Source organism: Staurois parvus, unplaced genomic scaffold (assembly GCF_062004578.1).
Source record: "Staurois parvus isolate SC_StPar_1 unplaced genomic scaffold, SC_StPar_1.0 ptg000011l, whole genome shotgun sequence".
Taxonomy (NCBI): Eukaryota; Metazoa; Chordata; class Amphibia; order Anura; family Ranidae; genus Staurois; species Staurois parvus.
This window is the reverse complement of record NW_028317807.1, coordinates 28,756,309-28,775,503: the sequence shown is the minus strand read 5'-3', so window position 1 is coordinate 28,775,503 and position 19,195 is coordinate 28,756,309. Positions and strand designations below refer to the sequence as shown.

The following is a 19,195-nucleotide window of genomic DNA, read 5'->3' as shown; positions in this document are numbered from 1 at the left end:
CCCCAAAACCAGTTATATCACTTGGCTAATCCTAAATGGCATGCCGTTCGATCATCTATATTAGGCCCCTTCCACATGGGGCCGGCTCCATTGGAAGATTGCTTGCTCAGCAGGTGATCTATCCGCTTAGGCGTTCCAAGGCGGATGGCTGGTCCATGTCTGCTTTACTTATGCTGTCCTCTATAGGTGGTCAAAATTAAAAACGGACCGCCTGTCCATTTACACCCAACTGCCATTTGATCCATTCCACCACAGAATGCAGAACAGATACCCATCTGTTTGTTTTTAGTGGATAGGATCGATGTAGGCGGGTGTAAACGGACACATGTCCATAGAAGAGTCTGGAGGGTTGGGTCAGGTCCACCTGAAAAATGGCACATCCGATTGGTCCAATACTGTGAAAGGGTCCTTAGAAACTGAATTTAGACCATACTGTATACCCAGTGAAAATAAACAATGTGTCCAGCTGATCAAAGACAATGGGGTTGATTTACCAAAGGTAAATATAGCCTGTGCACTGCAAGTGCACTTTAAGTTCAGTTGCTCTAGATCTGAGGGGAACATGCAAGGGAAAAAAAAAAAAAAAAAAAAAAAAAAAAAAACACACAGCATTTTTGCTTGCACATGATTGGATGAAAGAAATGAGCAGAGCTTCACCACATTTCAGAACTTCCCCTCGGATATAAAGCAACTGCACTTGTGATGCACAGTATATTTACCATAAGTAAATCAACCCCAATGTGTCCAATAAATCAAAACAATGTGTCCATTTAAAACAAGGGTAGGCAACTTTTTGAGCATAGTATGTCAGAAAATGTCCTCATTGGCTGAGACATCAAGCGGGAGCCATTGGTTCCTGTTGCTGTCAATCACAGCCAGTCAAGCCAATGAGGAGGAGGGGGGGGGAGACTCACAACCCGACAGGAGGGAGGGGGCAGGAGGAGAGCCTGCGGGGGGACCAAGAAGAGGATCCAGGCTGCTCTATGCAAAACCACTGCACACAGTAATCAAGTTTAGACATTTGTTATTTTTAAAAAAAAAAAAAGTTAAGATGAACCTTTAGAAATCGCTTTAAATATAAAGCAAACGTTTACTAGTATTGTGCATTATATTTAATGAAAGCCTCAGCCTTTAGTACTATTTTAATAAAAAAAAACACAACCTGTTTCACTGTATAAATTAACCCCTTACAGTACTGATTATCTTCTATTTCTGTACTACAAAGGGCGAATTTGTTTTTTTCGACCCATCATAACAGGGGATTTAAAAAAAAAAAAAAAAAAAAAAACAGTAAGCATGCTGACCATACCCATATTGATTTTTGGATGAGAATATTCGTATGAAAGTTCTTTTTACATTCGATGAATGGACAAATGTTCAAAAACTTCACATTCAGTTTGAAAATGTAATTTCTGAATGAAGACCCACATACACAGAAAATTCATTTGAAGTTTTCTATTCTGCTCCTTTGAATTTTCCCATCACTGTGGTTGAAAACGAACGTTGAATGGACCTCATTAACGATTAGAAAGTTGAACAATTCTTAAAACAAAAATTATAGAAGGAAAAATTTGTTTGTGTATGGCCAGCATAAAGTGACAGCAGGTGCAGGTAGCTTGCATCAAGCTACCTGCCTATGACCCTATGACAAGGGAGTCTCTCATGCATAATATATTATAATCCTGTCTGAGAATCTGTAAAACAGCATTTTAGGTCTTTTAAAATAAAAATTTTGATCTGCAAGTCTGATTGTATGTATCAGATTCAACCTCTTCTAGTATATAAATCTCTGGCTGTTATTCTCAGAGTGGACTAGATATTGTCTTTCCTAATCACAGTTATTTGGTTAAAAATATTTAGCACAGCATATAGATATGCAAGAATAAAATTGTCTTTGTAAACTTTACATACTAACTAAATTATGCACCACACTTTATTTTTTAGGTTTTTATCCGATTAACAAACAACCAGCCAAGTAATCGATTATGAAAATAATTGTTGGTTGCAGCCCTAAAGAGAACACAAGTCTGATTGCCTTAGTTAACCACTTCCCGTCCGGCCCATGTACATAAACGGCCGGACGGGAGCAGTGCAGGAGCGGGTGGCCATTTATAAATGTCCTCCCGCTTCCCTGCTTGTGCGTGATCCAGTGCCCACTATGTGTGAAATCTGTGAATGATCACAGAGGTCACATGGTACAAGGCTATTCACAACAGCCTTGTACCATGTGACAAGCTGTGACCAATCACAGCTCTCAGTATTTCTCAATTGCTGCAAGAATGCAGCCAGAGAAGGATAAATTATCACTTCTACAGCCTTTATGAATGTAAAAGCAATCAGTGTAAAAAAAAAAAAAAAAAAAAATCCTCATGACCCCCCACAAGTAGTAGAGTGTCGCTATGGTGACACTGTACTGCTAGGGTAACAGTATGTTATAAAAAAAAAAAAAAAGTAAAAAACCATTTTGAAAAATTATAATTTTTGGTTATAAACTAATTTGGGTTATTTTTTTTTTTTTACTAAAAAGATAAACTGAACAAATTGTGGCCAAGATTTATGTAAAAAGATTATTTATTTGCAAAATTTTATAAGAAAAAACACTTTCAACATTTTTGGACTTTCATTTATATAGCAAGAATAAAAAAATGCCAGTGGTGAATAAATACTACCAAAATAAAGTTTTAAATGCTAAAAAAAATTCATATGGGTACAGTGTTGCATGACCGCGCAATTGTCATTGCTGAAAATTGGCCTGGACAGAAAGGGGGTGAAAGTGTCTGGACTTGAAGTGGTTAAGAGAGTTGAGCAAATTGAGGTGGTGAGTGTATGTCTATTTGTAGTGGTGGTCAGTACTGGGTGATTACAAGATGTTTTAGGCTGTTTCACACTGATCAATTTTTCTTCAGTTTTTACGTAAAAAAAAAAAAAAAAAAAACACGCACCTCCCCACTGATATGAATGGAAAATGTATCAAAAACATGGCAAACATCAAAAATGCACCCGCAGTTGCGTGTGAGTCATGTCCTTTTTCATAAGTGCAAAACGCACCAGAAACGTGCCAAAATGCATGTTTTTGCAACAGAGCAGTGTAAAAGTAGCCCATCATGGGACTATCATGGACACATTTTTACCTATTGGACATGTTTACATTTCTTTGATTTGCTGGACACATCGGGGGAGATTTTCTAAAACTAGAGCACTCTGGTGTAGCTGTGCAAGGTAGCCAATCAGCTTCTAACTTCAGGTTGTTTAGTTAAGCTTTGACACAAACATGGAAGCTGAACGGTTTCTATGCAGAGCTGCACCAGATTTTGAACTTTCCAGTTTTATTAAATCTCCCCCATTTTTTAATTTCACTGGATACAGTCTGACAGGTTCTAATATAGATAATCAAGTGCTGTGTCATTAGGATTAGCCTAAGTGATATCACTGTAAGATGGTGACCTTAGTTTTCTCTACTGCAGTTGAGCAATAAGGCCTGGTCACCTCCCTGCTTGGCTTTGAGTAAGAGCCCACACATACTGAAAGTGTATGGAGGACAGAAGGATGTGGCCACTGTGTCAGCCCCACACAAGCCAAGCTATATTTAAACACAAAGATCATATTTAAGTATTTGTAGTTAACATGTTTAGTTTTAGGCCAGCAATGTACGCCGTCAAAAAACAAACCTATGTGCACTAGCCATGTTACTCACCTTCATACCACATTCTCGTATGTCTTTAATGAGAGCTCCTGGGTTGTCTGTAGCCTCCAGGTGAAAGGTATACTGGTTGGCACCAGCAACTGACATGGGTTTCACCCACTGCTCTGGTTTAGCCACCATCATATGCATGTCTGCCAATGAAAATAAAAAGCACAAAGTCCAGTTATTATAAAACAAGTTATGTCAATCATTTATCTAGCTTATAATAGGGCCTTTTCTTTGTCTTGAGGGGCACATTACTTCAGATACTGTTAGGTTATAAAAATGGTCAAACAACGGTCAGAAAAATGGTTAGACTTTTTTCAGTGGAGTTGAATAAAATCACGCCTATTACCTTGGCACACTAGCAAAAAACTGAGGTATGCTGGGTAGAGAAGGGATTATTCTAGGCCAGTGGTTCTCAACCTGTGGGTTGCGACCCCTTTGGGGGTCGAACGACCCTTTCACATGGGTCACCTAAGACCATCAGGAAAACACATATTTCAGATGTGTAGAAAGCAGCTACTGTGCAGAAAGCAGCTACTGTGCAGAAAGCAGCAGTATTGGAGGTAAAACGACACTTCATGACTTATAATTACTGGGTAAATAATTTTATGGTTGGGGGTCACCACAACATGAGGAACTGTATGAAAGGGTCGCAGCATTAGGAAGGTTGAGAACCACTGTTCTAGGCTGTCCTACAGTTCTTTTGTTTGCCAGTGTCCAATCCTCTTGTACAGGGTAATATAGCCAACAGGATCTGAATTTGTGAAGGGATCAAACTGGCTATGTCACTAGAAGCCCATGAAGTCGCGACTGTCCTATTTTAGTCACACCATCAGAAGGGAGAGATCACTGGAGAATAATGTATAGGAAGATTGAAGGAACCCAGTGAAGAGGAAGACCGACTACTAGGTGGTTGGACACATTGACTACAGCTGTGGGGATGACACTGGAGGACCTCACAATACTAGCACAAAGCAGACTTCTTTTTAGAGTGCTTTCTCACTATGACGCGGGACTCAAGTTGATGGCCCTTTATAATAACTATCTCAATTTGTGTGCCACTCAATGGCCAAGAAACCCATCTGCCAATCAGGCATCTGTGTGGATCTCAACATTGCTGGAATACATCCAGAACCGGGGAGGTTCTGTACATTAGTCAAAAAAAAAAAAAAGCTTTGGCCATACTTCTCTTTTAGGCCTATTTCGCACGATTGGTCTGATTGCGTCCACCTGTCCATTTTTCAGGCAGACCCAATCAGACCTTCCATTCTCCTCTAAAGACTGGCGGATGTAAACATACTTGTGTTCATTTACACCCACCTACCTCCAATCCAATAAAAAAAACAGAAGGGAAATCACACATTCTGGTGGGCTGGCAGCTTACTCAAAATTAATAGGCTGCTTTAACAGTGCACGTTACACATGTGACATTTGTGTACATTCACACAATGCTCAAGGATGGTAAATGTAAACTTTGTTGGGAGCCTTGCAGCAGTCTGGGGGCATATGAACAAGTATGCAGATAAAACCTAACATTATTGATTATGGAAGAGGATATCAGGCTATAGTGAATCAAACAACTTTGTAGCCTTTTTTAGGGTCATGTCACCAAGCGCCCAGTGTGCACGGGACCTTAGCGAGGCTGGGAAGAGTGGATGCAGCATCCAGCCTCACTGCCTGCAGCATCTCAAAGCCTATGTTCCCAGCTCAAAGCCCAGTTCCACTCAGTACAGAGTTCAGTCCCATCCAGACAGATTTTGACAGACTGCAAGCAGTGGGGTTGGATGCTGCACCTTTCCCTCCCTAGCTAAATATACCCCCCCCACACCCCCTCCATGCAAGGGGCCTTAAAAGCCCTTCTACAGTTTTGTTCAGAATATGTTAAAGCATAATTGAAGGCAAACTTTTTTTTTTTTTTTTTAGTTTTAGATAAAGTGAAGGTTTATTAGGTCAGGTTTTTATGGCGGTCTTTTTTTTTTTTTTGTCCTAGTGATTGGTATTACTGAAAATATACCACAATTTTGACTAGTCACCAGAACAAGAAGAGGGGAAATCCTCCAATGGGGACACTAGTTCTGGTGACTACCATATATTATCTCCTGTTGTGGCTTGGTTTTGGGATAGGAAGGGAAATCTCAAATGGGACACAGATGGGGAAAAAAAAAAAAAAAAAAAACTGACGGGGTAAAACTTCAGTTCCACTTTAATATTTAAGTGAACACAGTTTCGGTTTAGGTATTGAATAATTATGCATAGGTCATGCGCAACCTAAACTCTATCACAATGGAAAATTTATGTTCAATGATCCGTGACACAACAGCCAACCAGCACCAACTTTCATTTCAATTAACTGCTGTAATATTAAAGGCCCATGTGTAACACTAACATCTCACAATTGAGAAAATTCACCATGCTAGTGTTTTCACTCCCTGTTGTGTCCTCCAAAATGATCCTGCCCCTGGTGAATTCTCAGTAGTGACAGGATCGCCAGTGTAAGACAGCGCTAAATGTGTCTGACTGCTATAGGTAACCGTAGTTTGCACAGCCTCACTGGTCTATGCCCGGCCTTATTAAAACACAATAGATCTACTACATCTAGAAAATGTCAATATTTATTTAAACATTTAATTGTTTGACCTTTGGAGCTTACCAAAAAACGGGTCACTTCCCAGTTGCTTTCTTAGGCACTCTACTACAGGATGTCCAAATGTGATGTTAGGAACAAAATGCCTGCAACAAGTAAAGCTTTGTAAATTCACAGTACCACAAACATGATTATAAAACAGGTCTATTTTGTACATTCTTTATTCTCTTCCCTTTCTCTTTATTAGAATTATTCTAGGAGTGACAAAAACTGATTGTGCAATATTTAAGAGAAACCTGCAGTGAGAGACATTAGTAAACTACCAAGGTGGTTTCTTTCTAAAAATGCATTTAAATAAGTGCCCAAGAAAAAAACATGCAAGTGAAGTCAGTACTCCTAGTGTATTTACTTGAGGCCACTGGACCAGAATGACAACCAGCATTTTTAGGGCAGGTCAGCAACAGTAAACGCCAAATTTTTCTAAGTACAGGTATTATTTTCTAAGTATTTTTTTCTGTAAAAGCCATCCTAACAGCTAACTAGCCACTGGATTGCTTTTACAGGCGGCGGGAGAGAACTACCTACCCCTCCCCCGCCTCTCTGGGCTCTCCATCCCACTGAGAACCTCAACTGAATCTGGCATTTCTGTCGGCTTACAGTAGAGCTTTTTGAGGACCAGAAGCTCCCCCCAGTCAGCTCTATGGTATAGGAAACCGGAAGCAACTAGTATATTGTCACTTCCGGTTTCCCGAGATATAAACAGCACCATTTTTAAACTGAGAAAGCATCTGGTCAGACTGATCTTGGTGTGATAGGAGACATCTGGGGTCCAACAGACCTGTCACTATGGATGTTTACATTCCTTGTGACAGCAATAAAAGTACTAAAAATTGTAAAGAAATCATGTAAAAAAATTTTTTTTTTAAAATGGTCCCTCGTGCATATGTAAACGGCCATCACACCATATATGAGGTATAGCTGCGAACATCACAGCGACAGAAATAATTCTGGCACCAGGCCTCCTGTGTAACTCTCCACTGGTAAAATGTACAGGCATTTAAAGCATAGCCTATGGAGACGTTTAAATACCGTAGCTTGGCGCCATTCCACGAGTAATTTTAAAGCATGACATGTTCGGTATCTACTTGGCATAACGCCATCTTGTATATTATATTGTGTTTATGTGCATTAAGATTAAATTGTATTTTTTACAGGGATGCACCGAAATTTCAGCCACCAAAACATACCGGCTGAAAATAGCCGATAGGAAAAATGTAGCAGATACAGGTGCCGATACAGGAGACTGTGTGTACTGTGTATGTGAGGGGGTGGCTGAGAAAGGCAGGAGAGGAGCAGTATATACAGTGACGGGCTGTCACTATGTCAGTGCCAGTGTTTAAATGTAATTACCGGCTTTTTTTCTTCACTATAGCTCACAGAATTAGCTGTCAATTTCCCCCCCAGCTAAAAGAAACGGTTTCATTTTAGTTTATTTCTCAAGATAAAAAAAACGATTTTCTTTAGCTCCAGGGAAAGTGAAAGCTAATTCTGTGAATTATAGTGAAAAAAAAAAAAAAAAAAGCTGTCCACTGCATTTAAAAACCAGCACCGACGTCCTATCCCTCAGTCGTATCTCTACATACCCTTACCACAAAACGCCCTTTGAGCGCGTTTGTCAGTATTCCCCAGGGTCCCGAGGTCTCATTTCTGTAATTTATTCCTCCCTTAACAGTAGGTTATCCTCACCACCCCTGTTATGTTTCTCAATGGGTGTTTCAATTGTGGCGGAGGACTGCTCACTTTAATCCGACTGGTGGAGATGGGCGTTTCCGGATCTGTGGTCTACGCGGGGACGTCCTGCACATCTGGTGGTCATGCCCGCGATTGATAGGATACTGGCCGAGGGTTTTTGGTTTGCTACAAACGTCTGTCTAGGTCTCAGCAGAAATTGGCATCCTACCTATTTTTTGCTATAGCTCAAGCATGAAGAACCACTTCGGCTGTCTTCCAGGGGGTGAAGACCCGGATGAATGCTATGTTGATCAATGAACAGATGTCTAGCATTTTTCATGATTCTCATCTGAGATTCCTTAAGGTTTGGGAACCTTGGATACATTATTCCTTGCCATCCTTGTCTCCTAGTTATGGCCTCTTATAGTCGTTACCAGTGCTAGCCCTGGATCCGTAATTCTTCTAGTTTCTCTTTCCTCCGTGTTTTCTTTCGGATTCCTTTTTTTGTTTTATGTTCTTTAGTCTTTCTTCTAACCTTTTTTCTTTTCTCTTCTTTTTCCGGTACTATGTTGGATTACTGCTGCTATTATTTGGTTCGGCTTTATGCCGTCCCTCCCTGATGTCATTGGACATTTTGTTATTTGGCTAATACAGAAGTCAGCAGGATATATCTGTTTATGTGTTATTATTCTGCTCTGCCCTTGCGTGGGCATATCTTGAGCTTGTTGTATTCTTAAAGCAAAACTTTCTTAATAAAAATATTGAAACTGAAAAACCAGCACTGACATAGTGACAACCAGTGAGGGAGCCTCTCTGTATACACTGCTCCCCTCCTTGTACACTGCCCCCCACAAAGAGGACCTGTCACTCATATGCTATCACATAGGGGACTACTGGTCCCCTATGATGAAAATAAAATCAGAAGTGAAAAAAATTATATATAATAAAAATATACATGAGTAGAAAGAAAAAAATAAATAAATTTGGAGCCTCCCCATCCCCACATAGGCAGATGGTTCGGTTTTCGACTACATGCATTCTGAATTTTCAGTATCGTTCCGGCACCAGAATTTTCATTTCGGTGCACCAATTTTTTCTAAAAAAATTTACACAGAGGAGGAGCCAAGGGCACCTTGCACAGAGTAGGTAAGTATACCATATTTATTTAAACACACAAAAAAAAAAACAAAAAAAAAAAAAACACCTTTACAACTGCTTTACAGCTGACGCTACAGGGAAAAAAAAAATACGTTTTTGCCAGTTAAAAATAAAATTACCGCTAAGGACAGGTGTCACATTACTGGCTGCTGCAAAGAGTCAAACTCTTAATTTCCTTCAGCCCAAACCCCTCTGTAACCTTCAAACTTCTGACACCTTATGGTCCCAGCTCTACTACGTTGATCATAGTGGCTCACTTATCCCATTTATAAAATATCTTGTATTCCTTTCACAGTATACAAAGCGTTCTGTGACTGGAGGAAGGGAGAAAGTGATGCTCATCTGCACCTTCACCATTTACAGACACCTTGCATTCAGTGAAAAGAATGCAATATATTTTATGAATGGAGATGTACATGTATGATTTAAAGCAGTTTTTCAACTTATTTTCCTGTCATGGTGCCCTTATACGTTCTTTCAGTCTCGAGGCACCCCAGTCTAAAACTTGGTTTTAATTAATGTCTGTCCAGGAATGAGTGCAAAATAGTGTACGTTCCCAACATGCAGACAAACGCACTACACTTTAGCAGACACATATGAATACCATTAATTCTTAATGGTACCCTCATATTGTGTGGTGTGTTTCCAGTGCAGCACAATTTTTTTTAGAAAAAGGACCAATGACTTCTTTCCTGCACAGTTGTGAAGCAAGGGCTCGGAGAGGTTAGAAGACAGTAAAACCACACGATACAGCTACATTTGTACCACCCTCCAACTGCGCCCCCATTAGCTGCAGAGGCATCAGCCAGGGTCATACACATGCTGAGGTTGCGGCAGAAGTATACCCCCCAGGTGAATCGGGGCGCTTTGCAGGCGGTTGCAGCACAGTGATGATGCATTTAGGGGTTAAAACAGGAGGCAACATATCACCTCTATTGTCTGTCAAATACCTCTGAAAATCGATCTGAGCATGGATGGGGTCAAGGCTATATTACCACACACGCTTTTTAATATCTGCATTACAGTATCTTCACCCACTTCCAGGTACTGCACTTTAGGGGGAGGCAGAGAGGCTTAGCCGTTCAGTGTTTTTTTCAGCAGCCCCTGAACTCACCCTAATGTTTCCTATGTGTCTTTGTTTACAGTCGTTTAGAGGCATTTGAGTTTACAGTCATTTTTTGAATGCAGAAAACTTGCATTCAGCAGTCGATTTTATCAGTGTTTCAAACGCAAAATGTTTGTAAACGCGGCAAAACGCGTTTATAAGCTATTGAAATTTTTTTTTTAACTCTTCCAGTTCCCAATGCTGTCCAGAGCCTTTTTTCACCATGAAATATGCATGCAAAGTGTTTTCAAGGTACTCAGATGGACAAAATACTGTATACAGGATGTTCCCACCAAGCTTGTCACACATTGTAATGACCGAATCACACCTCAGACCTCTCCCACCCTTGGAAACAAAAGATATGTTAATGAACATTTACATCTCAAATTCCTCATGCAGACCCCCTGCCAGGTGACCTTAATGACTCACTCCACCAGACACCTTTCCTACCCTTGGAAACAAAAGAAATGTTAATGAGCAACTCACACCTAATTATCTCAACACATACTGCTGTCTCTGCTTCTACTCTCTGTATTTCTCTGAAACAGTCAGAAATCGTTAATAAATTTACCACTTTTCAGTGCATTCTGGGCATTTGGGAGGTTCTCCTGTGCTTATCTTTAAAAAACGCTTCTAAACGCAAACGCGCATAAACACATTATGCATACGCGGCTAAACAGACCTTTTTTAACCTACGTTTTCCAGCAGTCAGTTTCCATCGTTCAAAAACGTCCCGTGTACATGGGGCCTTAGAGAGACACCTCCCCTTTCTTCTGCTCTTACTGTCAGACTGAGCTCCCGCCATGTTCATGTACAGTTCAGCAGTGAAGCAGAAGCTTAGTCTGACCTGAGTGTCTCTCAATCAGAATGCCACAGCACTCCAGCCAACCTCAGGCAGCTCCCCGGTTAGAAAGGCTGGTTTAAAGAGTCTATCTAACACATGCCTATATAACCTATGTGTTTTGCTTTGTTTTTTATATATGTAACTCAAACAGCATGCTGACACTTGATCAGAATCATACTAGCTAGTTATCGATCATATGTTCTCAAAGCATTCAACGAGAAGGCATCGCTACATTCAGGAGGACAAACAATCCATTGTCAGAAGCAGCCAGTGTAGCAGTTTCATAACAAATTGCACCCCTTGAACAGTTTCTTGCATTCACTTTGTATAGATCAACCATAAACTTAACTGAAACCGTGTGAGAAGCATATGACCAGAAACTCAAACCAGTTTACATTCCATGTTTCCTTGAGGATGTCTCAGAAGACAATTTAAAAAAAACAGACTTTTTTTTATCATAGCACATCTGGATTACAACATTTAAAAACATTTCCAACCTATATTTTGTAGGTATGTTTTCTCCCCTTTCCAGGAATAAAAAAAAAACAAAAAAAAAACAAACACAAAAACCAAAAAAAACACAGCCTTGCAGTGGGGCACACCAGTGCTGCAAGGGTTCATTGCTTGCTACATCTAGGGGATTGCAGAAGAGGCGGTTTAACTTACCAAATTCCTCGCTCTAGTTACCTCCAGCTGTGGGTGAAGCCTCATCATATACAATACAAGGACGTGAATCCTATATTGAATGCTTAAAGCAGCTCATACATTACAGGGGGTGTGTGGGGTCACCCTCAGCCAGTAAGACAGGAAATGTGTTACTGGCAGGATCACCAGGTGAAAATGAGGAAAAAGAATGAAAAAAGGAATTAAATGCATTCACCACATCTAAGAACAGGTTATCTGCAATACATTACAAGGGAGTGTTACTCTCCCCAGCAACCTATGTCAAAAAAGCAAAAACACACTCCACCTTCCCTGACTGAGCCAAATCCTTCTTTATTTGTGCCTCTCATGTTCCCTCCCCCCCCCCCCCCCAAGTTACTGCAGCTCACAGTGGAAGGGTTTTAGCCTCAGAGGCAATGCCTCCAATCCAGACAGCAGTGGGCAGGACTAGGTCTGGTCAGGTGTTAATTGGAAAGCTTCATCAATTCCATAATAGTGCAAGCAGACACAGTCTACAGGACCACAACACTGCTGTGAATTCAGGAGCAGTGCAGCATTGTTGCCACACCATCACAGGAAACTGCATTAGGTAGACTTTACTAGCAGGATCAACAGGTATTTGTGGAACTTTTCAGAGGGGCCAATAGAAAATTGCAAGTGCAGATAAACTGATATTTAAGTAGAGCAGAATACATTTTTTAATGTGAGGCCATTATTTCTACTTTAACCATTAGCCGCCCGGCCAATGGCCGTTTGGCGGCTTCAAATGCGCCATTTGGCGTGCTCCCGCACATGCGCAGTTTGCGCTAATGCAGAGCGGCGCAGCAGCGCGATCTGTCATCGGCCGTGCACCTCGGACACGGCCGATGACAGATCCGAGTACCGACTCCCGTAGCTGGTACCATGTGACCTGCTGTGACCAATCACAGCAGGTCACATGATAGTTGTATACAATGGATGGCTTCATTCATGATGCCATCCATTGTATACTAGTGCCTAGCTGTGAATGGTCACAGCTAATCACATGCACATGTCATGTGATTAGCTGTGACCAAATCACAGCTAAGCACAAAAAAAAAAAAAAAAAAAAAAAAAAAGCTGAATGAATCGATTTCATTCAGCTAAATGCTTGCTTATAGCAAAGTAATTCTTTGCTATAAGCAAACTGTGTAAAAAAAAAAAAATACTGATCACTTCCCCAAAGTAGTACAATGTTACTATGGTAACATTGTACTACTTTGGTCATAGTAAAATATGAAAAAAAAAATCTTTAAAAAAATTTAAAAAAATGTAATAAAAAATTAAATATAATAAAAAAATAAAAAAAATATATATATTTTTTTTTCATACTGTCACCAGTCAGTGTCCCTGTTCACCGCCATGCCAGTTATATGAAGACGCTGTACTGCACTGGTGACAGTATGTAAAAAAAAAAATAGTGAAAATAATTTTTTCATTTTCCGAAAAATTATGACAAAAAAATACAACTTCAAAAAACTCGCCATGCCTCTTATGAAGTACGTCGGACTGTCTACTCTGCAAAAAGGGGTCATTTGGGGATATCTGTACTGTTCTGACATTCTTGGACCTCAAGAAATTAGATTGGCTGTCAGTACGTCAGGATTGATCAATATTCAGATCTATCCCAGTTTGTGAACTCTCTAACTTTCCTACAAACTAAAAAATACATCCTAATTTGGGTTATTTTCACCAAAGACATGTAGCAGAATACATCTCAGCCTAAATTTATGAAGAACAATTATTTATTTGTAAACTTTATAACAGAAACAAAGAAAAATGTGTTTTTTTTTTCAAAATTTTTGGTCTTTTTTTGTTAATTTAGCAAAAAATAAAAACCCCAGCGGTGATTAAATACCACCAAAAGAAAGCTCTAGTTGTGTGAAGAAAAAGATAAAATTTTAGTTTGGGTACAGTGTTGTATGACCGCGCAATTGTCTTTCAAAGTGTGAGAGCGCTGAAACCTGAAAAATGGCCTGGGCAGGAAGGTGTAAAATCACACGGTATTGAAACGGTTAATAATCAAGGGCTCATGCACATGGCCACAAAATATGCTGCAGATCTGTAAATTGTACTTTTTTTTTTCTCTTACAGACCCAAACACAGCTGTATGTTATGCTATGAGCCCAGGTCTGTAATCTTTAGCAGAGTTAAAAAAAAAAAAAGCGAACGTTTCCATGCGTACTGGGCTTATTGTAAATATACACTATTGGTCCTAAATATCAAAGACACCAAGTGACAGGAGCCATCTGCGTCATAGCAACCGCCTCGTCCTAGTGCATTGTATGCATATAAACGTTAGCACAAAGCGACAAATTTATAGAAAAGATTTTAGATAGATTTAGGAGCACAAAAGTGTACACTTGCGGTCAGGGAGCAGTAAAATAGATGGCTGAGCTGCAATTTTAGTAACCCCCTTACGCTGCATAGACAGCCAGAGAGAAGGGGGGGGGGGGGGGGGGGAGAAACAACATGATGCCACCATGATGTTTTGCTCTGTAGCTATGGCAAAATTATCCCTCCGTCATGATATAAATCCTGAATAATAATGATGATTGGCAGACAGTACCACTACCAATTGTAACCCATTCTGCAATCGGGGCTGCCCTTTAAACATGTGCATAGTGATGTGGATTTACAGGGTCAAAACAGGTGGTGAGGAGGCATGATACTGCCATCTCACAGCCTGTCAAGCGCCTCTAAAAAGTGTTTCACAGCAAGCATGGCAATCTTAGCTGTATGTCTACCTAGTCTACGCTCTACTTGTACAGACAAGGCAGGGGGAATACTAGCCAGATGGCAACCCTTATTAGCCCATAGAAAAGGTCACCAAAGTGACGGAAGAGCAGAAGACTGCATGTAAAACACACGGAAAAACTTCTGATAATGCAGCACATAGATGTGAGTGAGACCACAGACATGAGGGTAATCCGAGTTATGGCCACACGGACGTATGATCTTGAATATAAGAAATCTTCCAGTTGACAATTCTTATGCTGGTAACAGTCAAGCTGAATGCACAAACTATCCAGTCTTTAGAACTGCCAGAATTATTTGGAAGAAGCTCTGGCTTATCCTCCCAGCTTGTAATTAGTCAGGTAGAACTACAGTACTACATCATAAACAGATCAAATTTTACTATGAATCCCCTCTATCAGATGGCATTGGTGCTTCCTTCTGTCCATAAAAAAAAAAAACGCCACATTAGAAATGTGCTAGACCAGTGATCTCGAAACTGCGGCCCCTTGCTTGCTTTTATCAGGCCCTTGAGTCATTAATCCTGCCACTGACACCAACAATCAGGCACTATTCCTTCTCCCGACACCAACCATGAGGCATAATTCCGTACACCGACAACACAAATGGGGCACAAATCCTACCACTGACACCAACTATTTCTCCCCCTAATACCAAAGATCAGATATTGTTTACTTCCACTGGGCACAGACTGGCACCCCTAAAGTCTGAAGGACAGTAAACTGACCCTTTCTTTGGAAAGTTTGGAGACCCCTGTGCTAGACAAACAAGTTCACTGCTGACATTCAATTATAGATTTAAAAAAAAAAAAAAAAAAAACACAGTATAATAAAAATAAATATTTTAAACTAATATTGGAGTTATAAACTAATAACTACTTCAAGTTTCCCACACCATCTATATAACCAAGAACCAACACCCCAGTAAATGACAGGAATATAATCCCCCCCCAAAAAAAATCAAAGTGAATTTAGTATTCTGTTTATAGTGTAATAAACATGCTGTGTCCAAGAATTCACTGTTATTCAAACATCTTTAATATTGATATGGTCTCCACCCATAACAGGATTACCAGATGCCATCAGTGTACTCACGTGCCTACCACTTGTATTCTCCGTTTTGTACACAGGCTCTCCGACTACACGGCAGATCTAAAGACGTTTGTTGAGACTGAAAGATGCATGGCCAGCTTCAGGGGAGACACTGCATATGCTTTAGCACTCACATGCACACTGCCAGGATTCAGCGATTTCTGTGCCCAAGAGTCACATGTTTGTATTCAGCAAGCTGTACAAATCAAGGGCTGGCTGACAGGAGCGGATATAATTGAACGGTTCCATGTATACACAGACAGATGAATGGGCCTGAATGTGAGCAGTGTGTACACATGTAACTGGTTGGATATGTGGTTACATCCACACAGCTGTGGTGACTGGTCAGTCTGCATGCAAACAACTGTGACTCTGCAAAAGGGTTAATGTGCATGAGTGGCACTCTCTACACCCCTCTGAAAAGTGAGCCATGGTGAATTGCTTTTTAGAAGCCAGTAGGCCAGGCACTTAAACTTTTTCACATGTGCACCTGAACTCCCACTCCAATGCTAAAATTACAGACTGACAGGGCTGTGCACTCGGGAGTTTCAAAAAAATGTACACTTGCTGCAGCATTTTTAACCCCAGCTGCAGAGTTTGAGACGGCACTGCCTTTTAAACCTGCCCCCCCCTTCCCGAGTTCAATGGGAGTGCACTGCAACCACAAGCCAAATGCTTGCTTCATAATTGTATTGCAATCATTTTACATTTTGGGATTGAAAGAAAAAAAGAAAAAAAAAAAAAAAAAGGGACGTTCAGGAGGTGGCAGGATCATCTCCTAAATGTCTGCCAACCGCTGCTATACTGCCCTCTGAAAAGCGATCAGCAGTAGACAGCACTGCCCCTGGTGTAAAAGAAGCCTAAGGGCTCACTCACATTGTAAGGCAGGAAGACAAAACCCCATGGTTGAGCTGTGCCTTTACTGCCCGCACCCGAGTGAATGAATACCGGCAGTGTACACCCCAGTAAATTAATCCCAACGGGGTATGCCCCCTGCGCCCGAGTGAATGAGCCCTGGCGGCGTAAGCCCCCTGCACCCAAGTGAATGGATCTTGGAGGTGCACCCGAGTGAATGAATCCTAGCGCTGTACGCCCCCCGCACCCGACTGAATGGATCCTGGCGGTGTACGCCCCCCGCACCCGACTGAATGGATCCTGGAGGTGTACGCCCCCCGCACCCGTGTGAATGGATCCTGGCGGTGTACGCCCCCCCGCACCCGTGTGAATGGATCCTGGCGGTGTACGCCCCCCCGCACCCGTGTGAATGGATCCTGGCGGTGTACGCCCCCCCGCACCCGTGTGAATGGATCCTGGCGGTGTACGCCCCCCGCGTGAATGGATCCTGGCGGTGTACGCCCCCCGCACCCGTGTGAATGGATCCTGGCGCTGTACGCCCCCCCGCACCCGTGTGAATGGATCCTGGCGCTGTACGCCCCCCCGTGTGAATGGATCCTGGCGCTGTACGCGCACCCGTGTGAATGGATCCTGGCGCTGTACGCGCACCCGTGTGAATGGATCCTGGCGCTGTACGCGCACCCGTGTGAATGGATCCTGGCGCTGTACGCGCACCCGTGTGAATGGATCCTGGCGCTGTACGCGCACCCGTGTGAATGGATCCTGGCGCTGTACGCGCACCCGTGTGAATGGATCCTGGCGCTGTACGCGCACCCGTGTGAATGGATCCTGGCGCTGTACGCGCACCCGTGTGAATGGAACCTGGCGGTGTACGCCCCCCCCGCACCCGTGTGAATGGATCCTGGCGGTGTACGCCCCCCCTCCCCCCGCACCCGTGTGAATGGATCCTGGCGGTGTACGCCCCCCCGCACCCGTGTGAATGGATCCTGGCGGTGTACGCCCCCCCTCCCCCCGCACCCGTGTGAATGGATCCTGGCGGTGTACGCCCCCCCCGCACCCGTGTGAATGGATCCTGGCGGTGTACGCGCACCCGTGTGAATGGATCCTGGCGCTGTACGCGCACCCGTGTGAATGGAACCTGGCGGTGTACGCCCCCCCCGCACCCGTGTGAATGGATCCTGGCGGTGTACGCCCCCCCTCCCCCCGCATCCGTGTGAATGGATCCTGGCGGTGTACGCCCCCCCGCACCCGTGTGAATGGATCCTGGCGGTGTACGCCCCCCCTCCCCCCGCACCCGTGTGAATGGATCCTGGCGGTGTACGCCCCCCCCGCACCCGTGTGAATGGATCCTGGCGGTGTACGCCCCCCCTCCCCCCGCACCCGTGTGAATGGATCCTGGCGGTGTACGCCCCCCCGCACCCGTGTGAATGGATCCTGGCGGTGTACGCCCCCCCGCACCCGTGTGAATGGATCCTGGCGGTGTACGCCCCCCCCCGCGTGAATGGATCCTGGCGGTGTACGCCCCCCGCACCCGAGTGAATGGATCCTGGTGGCGTACGCCCCCTGCACCCGAGTGAATGAGCCCCTACACCCTCTCCCTGCTCCTGGCCTCTCCTCAGATGTGACCCTCTTCCCTCCTCACCTGATAAACATGTACAGACAGCCCAGTCAGGTACACAATGTCGGGAGCCCCATAGTCTGTACACGGCACCCCCAACCCGGGGCTATGGCCACCTTCACCCTCCCATGTGCGTCCTGTATTACCACAGTCACCTGGGTGTCCTATGAGACTCCATGTATGAGGAAGCAGCACCGTCCCCAATACCCCAGCACGGCACCGACCACACCGCCCGCTCTCACCCGTCCATCACATCCAGGTGCAGGTAGTCCGCCCCGCTCTGCAGCATCCGCTCACATTCCGCCGCCAGACGAGACAGATCGCTGTTCAGGATAGACGGACCAATCTTACAGCCGGACGACATGATGAAAATGTGCTCACCGGTCAGCAGCACCGCCAGGACCCGCCCATGTATTCCCAGCCGCCGCACGGAATCATGGGAGGTGTAGTCCTGTGTTCCCTGAGAAGGCTGAGCATCCATTTCCCGCCATGCCTCTCTGCTCTGGAAGGAAATGTTCCCTCTAGTCTATACAGTACATGGCTGTGCAGTGTTTTGTCTGCTAAGGATCAGAAACAGTCCTTATGTAGGACGGGATCTGTTCAGAGAGCTTGTCATTCCCTCATTAAGTGCCAAATGTAGCCAAAACCTTTAATGTTTATAGTATAGATGGCAGAGAACCCGTCGCATTTATATTGCTGACCGTGTCCCCGTTGGAGAGATTCACCCTTTCTGTTTTTCTTGGTGACCACTATTATTGAGACAGAAAGGCCCACTTGGGGTGGGGGGCTGAGCCACATTTTTACTGCTGCATCAGAGAGGGAGTACATACAGTCATGACCAAAAATATTGTCCCCCCTGGATTTCTGTTAGATAATGCACCACTTCACCCAGAAAATTGTTGCAATTACAAATGTTTAGGCATTCTCATGTTTAATTCTTTTGTTTGTATTGGTAGGACACAAAAAATGGAGAAACAAAAAGACAAATCTGTCACATTCCACGCAAAACCCCAAAAATGGACTGGACAAAATTATTGGCACCTCAAAATTGTAAGAAATAATTGCATTGTTTGTGCTGCTCCA

General features: G+C 43.2%; 1 protein-coding gene across 3 annotated transcripts in view; it reads right to left on the bottom strand.

Annotated features, from left to right (window-relative positions):
* Positions 1 to 18,533, bottom strand: part of RPE (ribulose-5-phosphate-3-epimerase) — a 29,533-nt gene extending 11,000 nt beyond the window's left edge. The window contains exons 1-3 of one of the 3 annotated variants that reach the window (XM_089672159.1): positions 18,355 to 18,533; positions 6,339 to 6,418; positions 3,695 to 3,834 (exon numbers count right to left, since the gene is read on the bottom strand). In XM_089672159.1, the coding sequence (XP_089528285.1) occupies positions 3,695 to 3,834; positions 6,339 to 6,418; positions 18,355 to 18,476 (342 nt within the window). In that variant the 5' untranslated portion in view covers positions 18,477 to 18,533. Of the gene's footprint in view, positions 1 to 3,694; positions 3,835 to 6,338; positions 6,419 to 15,642; positions 15,664 to 18,267 lie in introns of those variants that run through there. The other 2 variants (XM_089672169.1, XM_089672177.1) reach the window with 2 other exon arrangements.
* Between the last annotated feature and the right edge of the window lie 662 nt (positions 18,534 to 19,195).